This window comes from Mytilinidion resinicola (genome assembly GCF_010093595.1).
Source record: "Mytilinidion resinicola strain CBS 304.34 unplaced genomic scaffold BDZ99scaffold_5, whole genome shotgun sequence".
NCBI classification, from domain to species: domain Eukaryota; kingdom Fungi; phylum Ascomycota; class Dothideomycetes; order Mytilinidiales; family Mytilinidiaceae; genus Mytilinidion; species Mytilinidion resinicola.
This window is the reverse complement of record NW_022985441.1, coordinates 2,070,413-2,085,405: the sequence shown is the minus strand read 5'-3', so window position 1 is coordinate 2,085,405 and position 14,993 is coordinate 2,070,413. Positions and strand designations below refer to the sequence as shown.

The following is a 14,993-nucleotide window of genomic DNA, read 5'->3' as shown; positions in this document are numbered from 1 at the left end:
GCTAGAGAGAAAAAAAAAAGAAGAAAAGGGTTACATCCACCCCGGTGGTGGTACCAAGCCGCGAACGTCGCTTGATAGACGAGTGAGCCCTAGGTGGTATAGCCGATTCTTAGTTGGCTTCACCAGAGCAATCCACTGTGCCACTGTATTCTTCCATTTCGGAGAGTTGGGAAGCGCGAGGGTTGTCATCGACTCCGGAGGTTCATTCACTACCCCATCTCCCTCACACCTGCCAAATGGCTGGTTAATTTCCCTTGCCAATCCTACCTCCCCACTCAACCATCCTTCTCACTCACACCAGCACCTCCACTTCTCATTACCCCAATCTTGCCACCCGGACTCTCGCCAACACTATCCACTATGTCTTCCCCCAACCCACACATGGACCTCCTGATGCGCGCCCGGAACCAAATCGAAATGGAGGGCGGCGTTCCCGCCGGACAAGATTCGCGGCAATACACACAGTTCGGCATGCAAAAGATTCAACATACCATGGCGTAAGCAAGCATCCTCACAGCCTTCCGCCTACGCACATACACTAACCAGCATACAGCATGGAAGGAATCAATGTCGAGCAAACCTCATGCACGCACAGAGTCCTCCTTGGGCGCTTTTGTGTTGATTGCGGCACAGAAATGACGTCCGGTTCGTCCTCTGTCCCCAACCCTCGCGCACGTAATGTCAATGGACCTGTCCCTTTGGAGGAAGAGGGTCCTTGCGCTCACAAAACTCACTTCGCGGGTGCCTGCGTCGATTGTGGCAAGGCCATGGCATCCGGCACGTCCTCAGCCCGTGGTCTTACCTTATCCGACAATGAACCCAAAACACCTGCCCCTTGGGAGAAAGGACCTTGCACGCACAAAAACCTCTTTGGCCGCTTTTGTGTCGATTGCGGCGAAAGAATAACAGCTCCCGCCCCACTTCCCACCACACTCACTCACAACGAAGCTGTCCCTCTAGCAGACAAGCCATCATCGACCAGAGAGGCCGAAGACGACGACCTCCCGGACCTCATCCCAAACCCTCACCGTCCGCACAAGGCCGCTACCTTACCCACCTCCCAGACTCCAGAACCCGCCTGCACCCACCCGACTACATTCGGCGGCATCTGCCTCGCCTGCAACGCCGACACCCGCCCTACTAACCCTCCCCCTAACCCCCGCCCCCAGCCCCCCTACAACGCCCACCCCATCCCCGAAACCGTCGACCTCCGCGTTGCCCCCCGCTCCTCCCGCCTGGCCGGTATCACGCGCTCCGACCCTCTGCCCGAAGGCTTCGACACGAAGTCGCTCACCCGCGCCGAGGCGCGCGAGTTCGCGGATCTCCGGCTGGGTAGCATAATGGGGCACGAGACGCTGAAGGAGAGCTGGAAAGACAAACCGGATGGGGAGGTGTGTGCGGCGATGCTGGGGGATATGGGGAAGGAAATCTTGCGGGAGATGCTTGTGGATGAGTTGCTGGGTGTGAAGCCCGGGGGTAGGGGGGTTGAGAATGGGAGATTAGGTATGGCCATAAAAAGCCTTGTTGATGAGGCGATGCTGGAGAGGCTAGGGGCGGTTGATTTGGGAGGTGGTGGTAGAGGTGGAGCTGGTAAGTTAAGCAATAGTGTGAGATGCTAAGGATGGTTTACGGACCCCGATACAGCGCCCGCACACCCACCCACCCGCGCCGACGATAGAGATAAAGAGAACCGGAACCCCAACCGGCCAGAGAGCCATGCCGCTTTCATGGCCCGCCTCGAGCGGAATGCTAGAGAGCGACGTGCTGAAGGCGAGCCTCGTTATCGGCTTGTGGAAAGAGACCGTATGTCCCGAACCCCTCCTCTTTCCCCAGACTAACTCCAGCCCTCACAGCTCCTCCCACACACGAAGAAGCCGTCCGCATTGCCCGTGAAGAATACGATTCCAAACCTCCCGCTCGCTGTCCGATCTGCGATAAGCTCGGCGCGCTCCGTGCGTGCACGGGGTGCTATAGGCGCTTCTACTGTAGTCCAGCGTGCCAACGCGCAGACTGGGCGCAGCATAAACAGGCCTGTCGAGATCATTCTAACTCGAGGGCTGCTCGTCGCGAGTGTGGGGAAGCGGTGGTTGAGGGGATGTATTAAGGGAAGGTTTAGCTTCTCTGAATGGATGGTGCGAAGCGGGATGCTTTCTTTCGTAGTGAGAGCAGCTGGTCTTGTGTTTTAGCTTCAAACCAGCAATTAGGTGCGGGGCAGACGGCCTACTATTGCTGCGGAGACTTTTTTTGGTCGTTAGAGTACGACCTCTGGATAGCGTAGTTTGATAACCAGTCAATTGAGAGGAAAGAGTTTTGAAACATGTTGGTGCCTTGAGATAAGTCTGCATATTGTTTCAAGCGCCTCTGCATCTGTACCAATCGTACAGAATGAAGAGCTTTCATTTTCTGTAGAATTTTGAAAGACAAATAAGACGGTGACAAGATTTTTACTCGATTGGGTATGATGGTGCAACCCATTCATCCTCTATTAGTTACCTCTACGAACCCTTCCCACTCCTTGAGCGCCGCGCCACTACTAATCGCCCATCTCGCCCTTCTCACGCCCTCTTTCCAGCGTCCACCAGCAGGACCACGTTCCGTAATCACCTTCCCGTCATCTCCAGGGCCCATATTAGACGATTCCGCTTCACATATGCCCGAGACGACGAACAGGGCAGCTGTGTTGATGAGGACGAAGTGTACGATGGGATCGTCCTGAGGTCTTTCTCCCTTCAAAATAGACATCAAGATCGCCGCATTCTCCGCGGGCTCCTTCCCGGGCGAAACTTCTGATAACGGATGTCGTGGCAGCCCAAAGTCCTCTGGTGTGAGGGTGAAAGAGGCGATTTCAGGCTCGCTTGCTCCGGATGGCACGGCGAGTTGCCAGCAATGCGTGGGACCCGCACAGCTCAGCTCGTCGAGCTCTTCGTCGCCGCAGATTATAAGAGCCTTTTTTGCACCACTTTGTCGTAGCGATTCGGCAAATACGGGGCCTATCTCTCGTCGCGCGACGCCGATGACGCGGGTTTCGACGAGCGGATGCAAGGGGTTCGCGAGGGGACCGAGGAGGTTGAATATGGTGCGCCAGCCGAGCTGTCTGCGGATATCTGCAGCATGCTTCGCGCCGGGGTGGAAAACCTGCGCGAAGAGAAAGGAGTAGTTGGTAGCGGAGTAGATGTTTGTGAGGGTTGCAGGAGTCACATTCCGGATCTTAGGGGCCAGCGGCATGGCATTCTCGAGCAGGTTCGCAGAGCCAGATTTGGACGTCGAGGCTACGTTACCGTGTTTGGCGATAAGGAGGAGAGAGGAGGCGAGGATGGAGGACGTGGTGGAGATGTTGAAGGTGTTGTGCGAGTCACCGCCCGTTCCTACTATGTCACACTGCGAGAGTAGATATTAGCCTACTGAGATGCTTCATGTATAGGATTCCAAGGCATACCGTACCAGCCCGCCGTGATATGTACCTTCATGACGCCCGCGCCAGTCTATTACCGTCTTCAATGCCTCCATATCGGTGGGAAGGGCCGCGTTACGCATGGACTCAGCGCATTTGGTGAGGACATCGGCCTCACGATCGCGATCCGTAAAGTGGAGGGCGGTCAGGAGCGCTCCTGTCTGGACGTCGGAGAGGTCATTGGTGAAGATGAGGGCGATAGCAGCTGCAATATCTATAGCGGAGGGGGAAACATGGGATGATTCATGCCAAAGGCCCGTTAAGAGCGGCTTGATGTCGATGTACGTTTTCTTTTCAGCAGCCATGACGCCGTTTTGCAATTCGTCGTCAGTCAATTTACTGTAGAAATATTTGGAGAAGAACATGCAGCTCAATTGACTCAGATAGAAGCTTGGACGTCGCAAACAACGAGGGGCCAAATTCATGCCGCTTTGACGTTCCCCCGTTAGCCCCGGCCACACTGCCGGCCCGGGCTGGGCTCCGCTACCTACAAAAAGCTCGTCGACCCGCGTCCTCTTCTTTCTTCATCATCAGTTAGGATTTTTCTAAATCTACAACGAGGCTCCGCTATGCGGCTTGCTGAGGGCTTTCCACGCTTCCCATGGATCTCCTTCCGTTCCCGGCCTCGAAGAAAAGACCCCAGGCGCTCGTCTTCCTACCAGCTGCATCGTCCGTGAAAAGATGGATTGGAGTTGTGGGATGGCCGCTACATACTATTCGTGATACCTAGGATTGTGAATCGGCTTGGACTGTGAGGAATAATGCTGGAGCTTTAGATTTTGATGCATGTCGCTGGCATTATTGCTCAGAATTTTCACCTCAGGAAAATTCTGCGAGGCTCTTCGTGCACCGCAAATTGCGCTCGCTCAGAACCTTGACCTTTCGAGGCAGCATTCTGTCACTTTCAACTACATCACATTCAAAGGTCACGGCACGAGAAGCATTTCGAGTGATCTTGCTGTCATTGTGACTATGCAATTATCGGGATTTTCAACTACGTCTTCGCTGGAGATGGAGCTCGTGGCCCACGCATCTCAGTTCTGCAGAACTTTGTGGTCTGCCTCCTCAACTACTTCTGAACAACTAGATACACACCCAGTATCTAGTACAACCGCTTGGGCGGCGACATGGAAGCCTTGATGGTCAAGCTTCCAACGTTCTGCCAGCCTTTCTTCAGCAGCGACACGAGGTAGTTGATAGCCAACATAATGTTACCGATCAGCTCGTCCTCGGTCATGCCAACATTTCCGATAGCGACACCCATGCACAGCACCTTCTTGAGCTGGAACTTGATGGTCGACTTGACTTCGGTGATCTTGTTGGCAAGATCTTCGGCGTGGGAGACGGGAGCCGGGAATTTACCAGCTGCGCAGAACATTAGTATAGCCGTTTTTAAACGGGGTTTGGAGTCGTGGAGTATGACTGACCCTTGGAAAGACCCGGACCCAAGAGACGAGGGATCTGCTTGATGAGGGTGTCCGAAGCGATGAAGGCATCGTACTTGCGCGCAAGCTCTAAGTCCATATTAGCCAATGCCTCCAAATCGCGCCAGTGTTCCCAACTCACTCTTGATGAGCTTCTTGTTCTTGTTCAGCTTCTTCAAGTCGTCCGAGGACATGGCGTCCACGCCGTGATGCTTGGCACGATCGATGTCATGCTGGTCACCGAGGACGCAGACGGACATGCGCGGGCGAGGAACGCTGGGGAGCTTAACGGTTCCGCTGAAACGCTTGTCACGCTGGGGATCGTAGTTCTTGAGGCCGATTTCTGCATTGTCTCAGTATACTTCTCGGGTGGCGAGTGTCGCGAGGACAGCGGGAGGAGGGCTTACGGAGTTCAACGGTTTCCTGCGCATTTGTTAGCATCCATTTGCTGAAAAGATCGGATATGGAAACGTACCAAAAAGTTCCTCTTCTTGGTCTCGTTGGAGTACTCAAGGAGCTCTGCAAATCGTTACTGTCGGTGACTGCCCTCATCTGCGCGCTGGCGGAGGAAACGCACCCTTGACGTTGGAACGAACGCCGGCCACTGTGATTTTCGACATGCTGATTGATTGTCTCCCAAGAGAATGCTGGTAATTCTTTTGGTGAACAGTGGCGATGGGGTTTGACGGTGGGATGGCCGCCTCGCCAGAAGATTTGTGGGCGTCGAAAAGTGCTAGTGTCGATTAGGCTTAGCGCAGCCAAGACTTTCGCCCATCTTGAACTCCACCCGTGGACGACGTCTCAAGGACGACGTAGCAAGAGTGCTCTCCTTACACTATCATCGCACAGAGCCCGCAGAGGAAGAATTGATGGAGAGCAGAAGCCACAGAATCCTAGACAACATATCGACTACTCCACCGTCACGCAATCAGTGATATCGGGAACATTCCAGCCCTCGGAAGGGTCATCAGATATGGATTCCCGCCAGCGCGTCCACCTTATTCAGCCAAGTACAGTAATGGACTGGCCTTTGATGTGTTGCGTTAGGAAGACAGGAAAGCGGCGGCTCTAATGGGTGAACAAGCATAGAAAATCACCCCACCTCATGGTCTCGAGTCTTATCCGAAATTCCATCACCGAACTTGATCGTGATAGCCGGACCACCTCCAACATTCAACAGGCTTCGGTACCTTATATTGTGCTACCAGCATTGTAATTGTGGAACTAATTCTAGTCTGCTATAATCCTGACATCCAAACCCCAAGGATACCTAGTCCAATCCGACTGTCGATCTCAGCGACCATAATGTCACCTGCCGTAGCACTTCCCTTTGCGAAGAAAGCCATTGCAATCACCGGCGCCGCTCGTGGAATCGGTTTCGCAATCGCCCGCTACCTCGCCGAACGCGGCGCAAATCTCGCTCTAGCTGACGTCGAACGGGAACAGCTTGAGGCCAGCGTCAAGGGCCTCCGGCACGACTTTCCCGACTCTAAAATCACTTCCACCGTCGTCAATGTCTGTTCCTCCAAGGAGGTTGACTCCTGGATCAATGACACCGTCGCCACGTTTGGTGAGCTCAACGGTGCCGTCAACAACGCCGGGATCATGGGCAAATGGGGCAATATAGACACGATCGAAGATGAAGACTGGGACCGTTTGATGAACATAAACGTTGGCGGAGTAATGCGATGCATACGTGCTGAGTTGAAGGTTCTTACCGAAGGAGGCAGTATCGTGAACACGTCCAGTGTGGCCGGCTTGAAAGCGTCTATCGCGCTAGCGCCGTATGTCACGAGCAAGCATGCGGTTATAGGGTTGACGAAGTGTGCAGCTTTGGAGGCAGCTGGAAAGCGCATCAGGGTCAATGCTGTGTGCCCGTAAGTAGATCCATGATTTCACTGCAATTGAAGGTTTACTGATACTGGGATAGGGGACCGATTGAGACACCAATGCTAGTGGAGGTTATGAAGGGCCCCCCACTCCCGGGGCCGCCTATTGCGAGGGCAGGCAAGCCTGAGGAGGTCGCCGCACTGGTAGGGTATCTGCTAGGCCCGGAAAGTCTGTATACGACTGGTGCTTGTATTCCTGTCGACGGTGGGTTTGTTTGTTGAACTAAACTGCCTATTTTTCAACTGAAAGCGTTGAACGTTCTAATTTCTGTTTCGATCTTTGGGATTACCGGGCATACAACTGTCGTTTCGTGTCATTACCTGCTATCCAAGCCGGCATTTCCCATGCCTTCTTGTGCCGAGCGCCCCGATTCTTGCTTCCGTACATTTGTCCACCTCAATACTTTGGCATTGTCGTTGTCTCTTTTGTCTCTCTCCAGATTGAATCATTACACGGGATGAAAGATAGGACTCATCTAGCTGCGTCAGATCAACCCATCCACTCACCATTGTGATAAGCTTCTAGCATGCAGCAACCGGGCCCCTCGAACCCCCGCAATTTTGTTCAAGATGATGAACGTCCACGTCACTTACAGTTTCTGCTACCCCTAACAAGAACTCATCATGATTCCTAAGATAGCCCTGAAATAAAGCTGCTCATCACCATTCTTCAACGGTATGGGACACCAATCTCCTACTACCAGCTGCCCATAAGAAGCAGCTCCTAAACGAGTTTCAACACCAATACGTAGCCCCACCATGGATATGTCTTGTGGCGGTTTTGAACTCTCAGGCAAATCACTCACTCCATATTAGGCCTCACGTCAATGTGTTTAAACAAGAACACTAGACTGCACCGTGTGACGTTTAAATGCCCCTGTTTCGAACTCCCTGGCCAACCACTCCATGCATGAGTATGCAGCGGCGTTCAACAATACCCCGTATTGCAGATTCGTAAAGAGAGAATTGTAGAACAAAGGTGAGAGAGTTTTATAGGAAAAAAGAAAATTAGAGCACAGGATAAGCATGTGACTTTCCAGGGGCTCAAAAGTAAAACTGCTGCTGCATGAGCGGAGGATTTTCTAATATGGAATTGAATGTACAAGATACCAAGAGACCCGACCGATGCTCACGTAAGCCTACTGTCTTGATGGAAAGAGAGTAGATGTCATGACTCTTTGGATGAGAACGGGAAGAGACGTTGAGCGCCGCCATTCATGATCCTCATTACACTCTAAAGATCCCCATTCTTACCAACCGTACCTACTAACCACCTCTACGTCTTAAATGTACTCATCACTACGACCCTCGAGCTCTACACATCATCACGACCTACCAAAGCTCCCCATTATCACTACTTCTTGCTTTCATCCCACCATTCCGAAGCTCCTCACATCGTTTTACTCTGACTCCACCTTCTACCTTTTTTCCGTTGACTTTAACCCACCCAAGCACCCAACAAGCACATGCGTTGAACGCGATGCTAATTGTTGATCCCTGGCTGGTCCAACCACCCACCCGTCGCGCGAGCTTTATACATGCGAGGAACGTGAGCTCACGTGACCGTTCTAAATCACTGCGCTCTACTCATCCGCCAGTCTTCTACACACTACCTCAAGCACAAGCTAGTAGAGAAGCTCTATTGGCCAATGTATCTATGGGCTCAGTACGTAGATCAGAAGACCTACCTTTGCCTTAGCACCCCGGGTGATTGCGAGCAATGGTCAACATACACGGGCTGAGAATCCATTGGAGTTGTTGTTTATGAGGCGTTGTAGACATGCACGTAGTATAGGGAGATAGAGAAAGGACGGTAGAGAGTAGCGAGCTCGAATACCTGGTAGGAATGGTAGCGGTATCCTCCATTCACATCTCGGGAACGTGACATCGTGTTGTTGAAATCGCGCACCTGCGTGAGGCGCCTGAACTGTATCAACGCCTTCAGAACAAAAGCTTTAAAATATGCGATTTACAGCGCCCGTCAAAACACAAGGATTTTATCATCTCATTTCCGGAGGTCTGAATTACAGTGTCGAGAACGTGACATCGTGCTGTTGGAATCTCGCACCTGCGTGAGGCGCCTGAAGCTGTAGCAAACCCTCCAAAATGAAAGTATGAGAATACACGATTTGGAACGGCAAGCAAACGGTTACAAATACGCCTAGAAGGAACTCCGCCAAGGTACCCCTAAGTGGCTACGCTTTAGGTGCTTCGGTTCATTCCCGAGCCATCATCAAGTTTAAGATCTAACATTAAAGTCTTGTAATTTCATTTTCATTTGTTACCGTGGAGTGTGAGATGCGTGTATATACGGGGTATCCATCATCGCGCCGCTTCTCGCAGCATGTTGCGAAACCGTGGCATCCTCAGCCCAGTCTTTCTCCACCAGGATCTTACTTCTTGTAGCCTCCTCCCAATCCCTAGATATCCGAAATGGTGAGGGTTCCAAGGCTATCCAAAGAGCGCTCGCATGACGACTCGATTGAGAAGAAAAATGCAGGATCAAACCAACGCAATACCCCTCACGGCTTGACAAAAATTCTATGCACCCCGTACCCATTCTCAATTCCTACTCATGACGGCGGCAACGCAGGCACAGGCGGCGGCGTCGCACCCGCCTTTGAGTCATAGTACCTCACACTCGCCGTACTCGCGCTCCTCACCCTCCCCCTCGCCACGCCCAGATCCTGCTCTTCGTTCCCAGACCTTATGCTCATGCCCCTCCCCCTCCTCCCTGCCGGACTGAACGGATCATGGCCTTCATCTGCCGGGCTCACGATAATCGGCACCAGAGTCGGACTACTGATGCTACTCCGCCTCAAGCCCTCGTGCTCCTCGGGTACGTATAGTGATAGGGTAGCCGAGTCGCGGCTGAACATGGACGCTTTGTCGTCGACGGCGGATCCCGGTGTATCGGCGTTGGCGAGGAGACCGATGGATGCTGACTTTGACTTCGAGGATGAGGAGCGGTAGGGGCGATAGGTGGAAGTAGGACGTTGGTCTGGTGGGAGCTTGGCGTGCTGCCGGCGGCGGTTGAGGAAGAAGAGGGTTCCGGATAGGACGGCGATGACCACGAAGAGGGCGAAGATGGTGATAGCGACGATGCTGGCGGTGCCGAAGCCGCTTCTGGGGGTGGAGGAAGAAGAAGCGGTTGCGGTTGTAGAAGAAGTTGATGTCGGGGCGGATGAAGTTGCTGCTGGGGCCATTTTGGGGATGGGGTAGACAAGGCTACGCTTTGGGTCCTGGGGGTTGCGAGGGTATACTATGTATCAGGATGGAGCAGTGGGACGCTATGAGGAGTAGTACGAACGAGCGCTCATGGACTTATGCAGAGATAGAGATAAAAGGAAGCTTTCATGGCCCGCATGTAATGGGAGATATGAAGCCTGCGAAACACGGCAAAAAGAGTCACAGCGGGGAAACGAGAAGATATAGCGCAAGCAAATGAAGAAGCCCCGCAAGAGCCATCAGGGACGAGGGTCCGTGGGCTTGAAAATAGAATGGAAGCCAGCTCGACCTCAGCCCCCGCTACTGAAGCTTGAATCTGGCAGCAACAACAGTGGGCTACGCGGGGAGGGTGCGGCCCATGTCCCTGAACGGAGCAGGACAACGAATGGGAGGCTGGTGGGACCAGATGGTGCCTATAAGGAGGCGGTGGCAGAGGCACGACTAGGCACGACTAGACAGGCCGATACGGGAGCCACCGCTTCAGCCCTGAGGATGTGCAGGCCCCAACGGGAGATGAGACGCCCAAGGCGTTTCTGGGTTTTCCCAATGTTCCAAGAAAAGGTGTCCGAGGGCGTCCGAGGGCGTCCAGCGAGCGCGTCGTTCGCCAATAGTTACTTAGCTTGCAAGACATGCCGCCGAGCTGTCTCTAGAGGCGCGAATTGGCGGCGTCGAGGTGATGATCGCGGTGCTAGCAACGCCGTAGACCATGTGGCGAGAAACAAGTCTGCAGGTCCAACAGGTTGGCTCCACGAAGTACTGCGCCGCCTCCTCCGCTAGAAGGATGGGAAATGAGGATTCGGGGATGAGGACGCGATGCGGCGTCGTGAGGTGAGGCTGTGCGAGCGATTTGCACTGACACGGACGCGGACGAACTTTCTCCAGGGGCCACTAATACGTGCTCGACGAGTGTACAACTCCATAAGAAAGCCGTCAACGTCACTATTGATGTCGTGTTTTTTGCAGCTTTTGCAGCTGCGGCTGAGCTTCAATCTCGTCCTGCTCCCGACAGCCTCGTCACCGCAGTCCCTTCAAGAGCCGTTCCTGCATTCTCTGATGAGTCTTTTTGGCTGCGGCTCTAGATCCTGCATAAAATGAGGGTCATGAGTCGTGTTCCTTAGTGCGATTGAGGACGAGGCTGAGCCACGCCGGCGCCTACCCGCCCGCCGCACGTCATTTGGGGGCTGTTTGTCCATCGAACCACCATCTTCAGGGGGCGGAATAACGACATCCACTGCTTGGTTGGTGCTCATAGCTGTTCGAGGCCGCTAGGTGCGCTGTACATGTCGGATCTAGCGAGATGAAACTCATGTTGAGGTCTGCATATGCTTGTGGAAACATGTTGGAGCTAACTCGTTGCAGCCAGGATCTGCCACTGGGGAGAGCCAGCAACCTGGATCGAGGAAAGGGGCAGAACACGATTTGGTAAGAAGTAAGAGAAAATAGCTTATGGCAGACCGGGCAAAAAAAGTATTACGCCCAAAAGCAAAAATGAAGTCCTCAAACATATCCCTGGCTCTTCAGTGCCACTAGCAGCGCACACGACCCACAACTTGCCCTTCATACTCTCAACGAAATGCTCGGAAACGTAACACGCTCACGTATAAAAGGACATTGCATGGAAGAACTGCTTGGGCGCAGAACCGTAATAGTGTAGGTTGTGATGGGCACTTTTGTGATGGGAGAGGTAAGAGGACTATGCTGCTGCCCTGGGGAGTCATAGTGAATTGGCGCTTCCAGTATTCGACGTCGAACAAGCTTAGCACCGCGTGCCCCTGCTGAATGTTCTTGTGGTCGAAAGCCGAAGAACGCGATTGCTTCTACGCTGAGTTCGCCTGCATTGTTGCCATCCTTTTACATTATTGGTCAACCTGGTCAAGGAATTCTGTCTCTAAGTGGTGAGAAACTCAAAGCGGAGAGAGAAACGATGAATACCAAGACTTCAAGCAACTCAGACTCTACAAAATACTATCGCGAGCGAACATCACCTCGAACGGACAACACCAGCGAAAACCACTTCTAGCAAACCACCTCGATCGAAGATCGCTTCAAGCCAGCGCTAAAGGTCTATCTCTACAGAGGAACACAACGCGCGGCCGAAGCGCATTCCAACGTTGAATTTGCAGGTCCGAGTACCACAAATTCTGGGATTCTGTGCTCCGATGCTCTTGTCCGAAGAAACACAGGGCAGTTTTTTGGATTCAAGCTTGGATTTGAGGCTGTGCATGGCGTGCCACTGCGACAACCTCGTAATCACAGCGTGACCTACAAAGGCACTAGTACTTCGCCATTGGAGAGCTGCCACTGCTCAAGCGAGCCATGTTCGAGAGTCGATCATTGGTAGGCGCAATTAGGCACCAACGAAGCTGAATTCCCCGCAATCGAGCCGAAAACTTCTAGGCTGCACCTGCTACACTACACCAACGCGTTCGATAATGGACAAAGAATCCACCAAAGACCTATGTGACGGTTGCCAAGATATTTCGGTCGACAAGCTCATTTCTGACGATGGAATAACTCATACTCTCGTACCCGGCAGCTGTCGGCTCTGCTCACTTCTGTTCCAAGCGCTCGAGAACTGCGGGTGCAAAGCCGAATGGAAGGTCGAGGATGTCAAAGGTTCTCAACGAGTTTGGCGGGCTCAGATGAAAGACGAGTCAGCACTCTCAGGGACACTTGATCAATTCCGCCTGGAAGGATAATCTTTGGGAAGGCCCAGTACCAGACGGACGCGTCAAGTTATGGGCACGGCCCATTGATCAGGCACGCCGGCTACTCGCAAGTCTCCAGACCAGGTCGGATTCCAGAATGAGCTCCACAATTGAGGAGAGAATCCATGGTATCACGGTATGCTACGGACGCCCACTGGTGATGGACAATAAGAAGTGGCCCGAGTCTCTGTATGATATCGAACGCGGCAGGAATGCGCTAAGAGAAGCCAACCTTGAATTGGACCCGTATCGAGGACACAGGCGCCAGGCACACAACAGAACCCACATTTGCTCTGGGTCTGTTGTGTTCACTGCCACACCAGGTAAGATGCTCGACTTTACGGAGACAGGACGGAGTGGATGAAGAGCGAAAGGTGCGTGTCATATGAACTGACTCAACGTTTACTCAGGCAGCCCCGCAACAGCATTGCTGCAGTACCGGCCACCGGCTGAGCAGGCGGACTGGAAGGAGAGTTACGACCTAATCAAGAGCTGGACGGAGAACTGCACGAATAATCATCAACAATGCAGACCCTCGAGCTCCCTAAAAGCCCGGCTACCCTCGAGGCTCATTGATGTGGATTGCGATGGGAGGAAGCACATCATAAAGCTCGTGGAGATGTCTGATGGGAGTGTCTCGGGCTCAACATCAACCTCACAGTCGTACGTAGCTTTGAGCTACTGTTGGGGAGCTGCACCTTCGGCATCAGCCTCTGGCGCTAGCACCAAATACCAGACAACATTTGAGAATCTCGAACAACGAAGGGCCGGCTTTTCCGAGCTTGATCTCCCTCCCACAATTCGGGATGGGGTCACCATTACCCGACGCCTTGGGATCAAGTATCTGTGGGTTGATGCGCTGTGCATCCTGCAAGGGAAAGACTCAAAGGCTGTGGACGACTGGACTCGGAGTCGGCAAGAATGCACCAGATCTATGGGGGCGCCTTGCTCACCATCGCCGCTGCCAGCGCAGCATCGGCCTATGACGGCATCTTCGATTTATACGATCCTCGGCAAGAGGGCCATCAAGTCGAGCTCACCCTGTTGTCAAGCAACCATCAGATTGGCCCAGGCGGCGTCTTCGCGACGTTGCTCGTCTCCTCCGACTTCGGCGGCAAGCCCCTCTACCATCGCGGCTGGACTCTTCAGGAGCGCATCCTCTCATCCCGCGTCCTGACTTATACCTGCCGCCAGCTACTCTGGGAGTGTCAAAGCGCTACTCTGACGCAGAGGGGCCTCCTAATGGAGTCTCTCTACACGGCCCGCCTGCCGGACGACTGCCCGGCGGACGAGCTACAGGACCGCTGGCAGGTTCTAGTGACCGACTACTCAGCCAGAGACCTCTCAGTTTAGGCCGATAAGCTGCCGGCCCTGTCGGGGCTCGCACAGGCCTTCCAAGCCCAGATGCATGGTGACCAGTACCTCGCCGGCGTTTGGCGGAGGTCAGTCCTGGACGATCTTCTTTGGGTCCACGAACCAGTGCGCATTGGACATCAGACGGATCAACGTCGGCCCTCCGACTACAGGGCGCCGTCATGGTCGTGGGCCTCAATTGACGGCAACGTGCACTGGCCAAATGTCTATATGAATCGAGAGGGCCCGAATTGGGCTGAGGTACTTGACGCCTGGACTGTAGCCAAAGGATGCAACCAGTTTGGTGAGGTCCAGGGTGGAAAATTTATTCTAAAGGGGCCGCTCCGGCGACTGCGTACCCTGATGATTGAAGGAGGGTACTTTACGGAGCGCCTTGAAAACGGGGCCGAGCATATGTCTATTCGATTCTATATTGATGCCGCGGCTACGGGCTCTGCGTTTGAAACGGCTTACAAACTACAGAACCTCTTTATTTTGCGTGTTAAGCAAGACATATCACTTTTACTTCAACGTGTGAGAGATAGTTTAGATACTAGTGCAAGCTTTCAACGTGTCGGCGTAGCGTCTTACTGGAAATAGGCGGAAGCGACCTCTAGGGATGAACCGTTTTTTCAAAGGACACTAATTGAAATAGTGTAAATTGTTACGCGCACGGAACATGTAATCTAGCTGGGCCACTATCTGCTGTAACCCCTGTCCAGTATCTGGGTTAAGCTAGGCTTTCTTATCAGTTCGCGGCTACGCCTTCTTAATGGTTCGCCATTTATGACTATATAATGTGTTCCTTTTTATCTACTATAAGACTGAATATAGTACTATTATACATTGTCTCTTTTATATCTTATAAATTCTATATACATGTATATATATCTACCGCCCCAATAAGCATGGTTCTGCCGTCCGGCCATGGCAACGTGAT

General features: G+C 53.1%; 7 protein-coding genes across 7 annotated transcripts; 4 read left to right on the top strand and 3 right to left on the bottom strand.

Moving 5' to 3' along the window:
• Positions 1-360: 360 nt before the first annotated feature.
• Positions 361-2,104, top strand: BDZ99DRAFT_517797 (uncharacterized protein; the record flags this gene model as incomplete). The annotated part of the gene is made up of 4 exons (XM_033725216.1): positions 361-497; positions 554-1,590; positions 1,645-1,803; positions 1,854-2,104. The coding sequence occupies 4 exons, from the start codon at positions 361-363 to the stop codon at positions 2,102-2,104; spliced, it is 1,584 nt and encodes a 527-aa protein (XP_033580515.1).
• Positions 2,105-2,297: 193 nt separating this feature from the next.
• BDZ99DRAFT_460776 (anthranilate phosphoribosyltransferase) lies at positions 2,298-3,839 on the bottom strand. The gene is made up of 2 exons (XM_033719459.1): positions 3,442-3,839; positions 2,298-3,378 (listed from the first exon to the last, which is right to left on the bottom strand). The coding sequence occupies exons 1-2, from the start codon at positions 3,754-3,756 to the stop codon at positions 2,476-2,478; spliced, it is 1,218 nt and encodes a 405-aa protein (XP_033580514.1). The 5' UTR covers positions 3,757-3,839; the 3' UTR covers positions 2,298-2,475.
• A 546-nt stretch (positions 3,840-4,385) lies between these two features.
• Positions 4,386-5,544, bottom strand: BDZ99DRAFT_507460 (ribosomal protein L1). The gene is made up of 6 exons (XM_033724247.1): positions 5,453-5,544; positions 5,351-5,394; positions 5,283-5,298; positions 5,018-5,218; positions 4,879-4,965; positions 4,386-4,816 (listed from the first exon to the last, which is right to left on the bottom strand). Exons 1-6 carry the CDS (start codon positions 5,493-5,495, stop codon positions 4,554-4,556), a joined length of 654 nt encoding a protein of 217 aa, XP_033580513.1. The 5' UTR covers positions 5,496-5,544; the 3' UTR covers positions 4,386-4,553.
• Positions 5,545-6,180: 636 nt separating this feature from the next.
• Positions 6,181-6,986, top strand: BDZ99DRAFT_517794 (3-oxoacyl-reductase; the record flags this gene model as incomplete). The annotated part of the gene is made up of 2 exons (XM_033725215.1): positions 6,181-6,752; positions 6,806-6,986. 2 exons carry the CDS (start codon positions 6,181-6,183, stop codon positions 6,984-6,986), a joined length of 753 nt encoding a protein of 250 aa, XP_033580512.1.
• A 2,035-nt stretch (positions 6,987-9,021) lies between these two features.
• Positions 9,022-10,141, bottom strand: BDZ99DRAFT_460774 (uncharacterized protein). The gene has a single exon (XM_033719458.1). It carries the CDS (start codon positions 9,968-9,970, stop codon positions 9,338-9,340), a length of 633 nt encoding a protein of 210 aa, XP_033580511.1. The 5' UTR covers positions 9,971-10,141; the 3' UTR covers positions 9,022-9,337.
• A 67-nt stretch (positions 10,142-10,208) lies between these two features.
• On the top strand, positions 10,209-10,769 carry BDZ99DRAFT_474179 (uncharacterized protein; the record flags this gene model as incomplete). The annotated part of the gene is made up of 1 exon (XM_033721873.1): positions 10,209-10,769. One exon carries the CDS (start codon positions 10,209-10,211, stop codon positions 10,767-10,769), a length of 561 nt encoding a protein of 186 aa, XP_033580510.1.
• Positions 10,770-12,654: 1,885 nt separating this feature from the next.
• BDZ99DRAFT_258801 (HET-domain-containing protein) lies at positions 12,655-13,991 on the top strand. The gene is made up of 2 exons (XM_033713762.1): positions 12,655-13,023; positions 13,111-13,991. The coding sequence occupies exons 1-2, from the start codon at positions 12,798-12,800 to the stop codon at positions 13,875-13,877; spliced, it is 993 nt and encodes a 330-aa protein (XP_033580509.1). The 5' UTR covers positions 12,655-12,797; the 3' UTR covers positions 13,878-13,991.
• Positions 13,992-14,993: the final 1,002 nt, after the last annotated feature.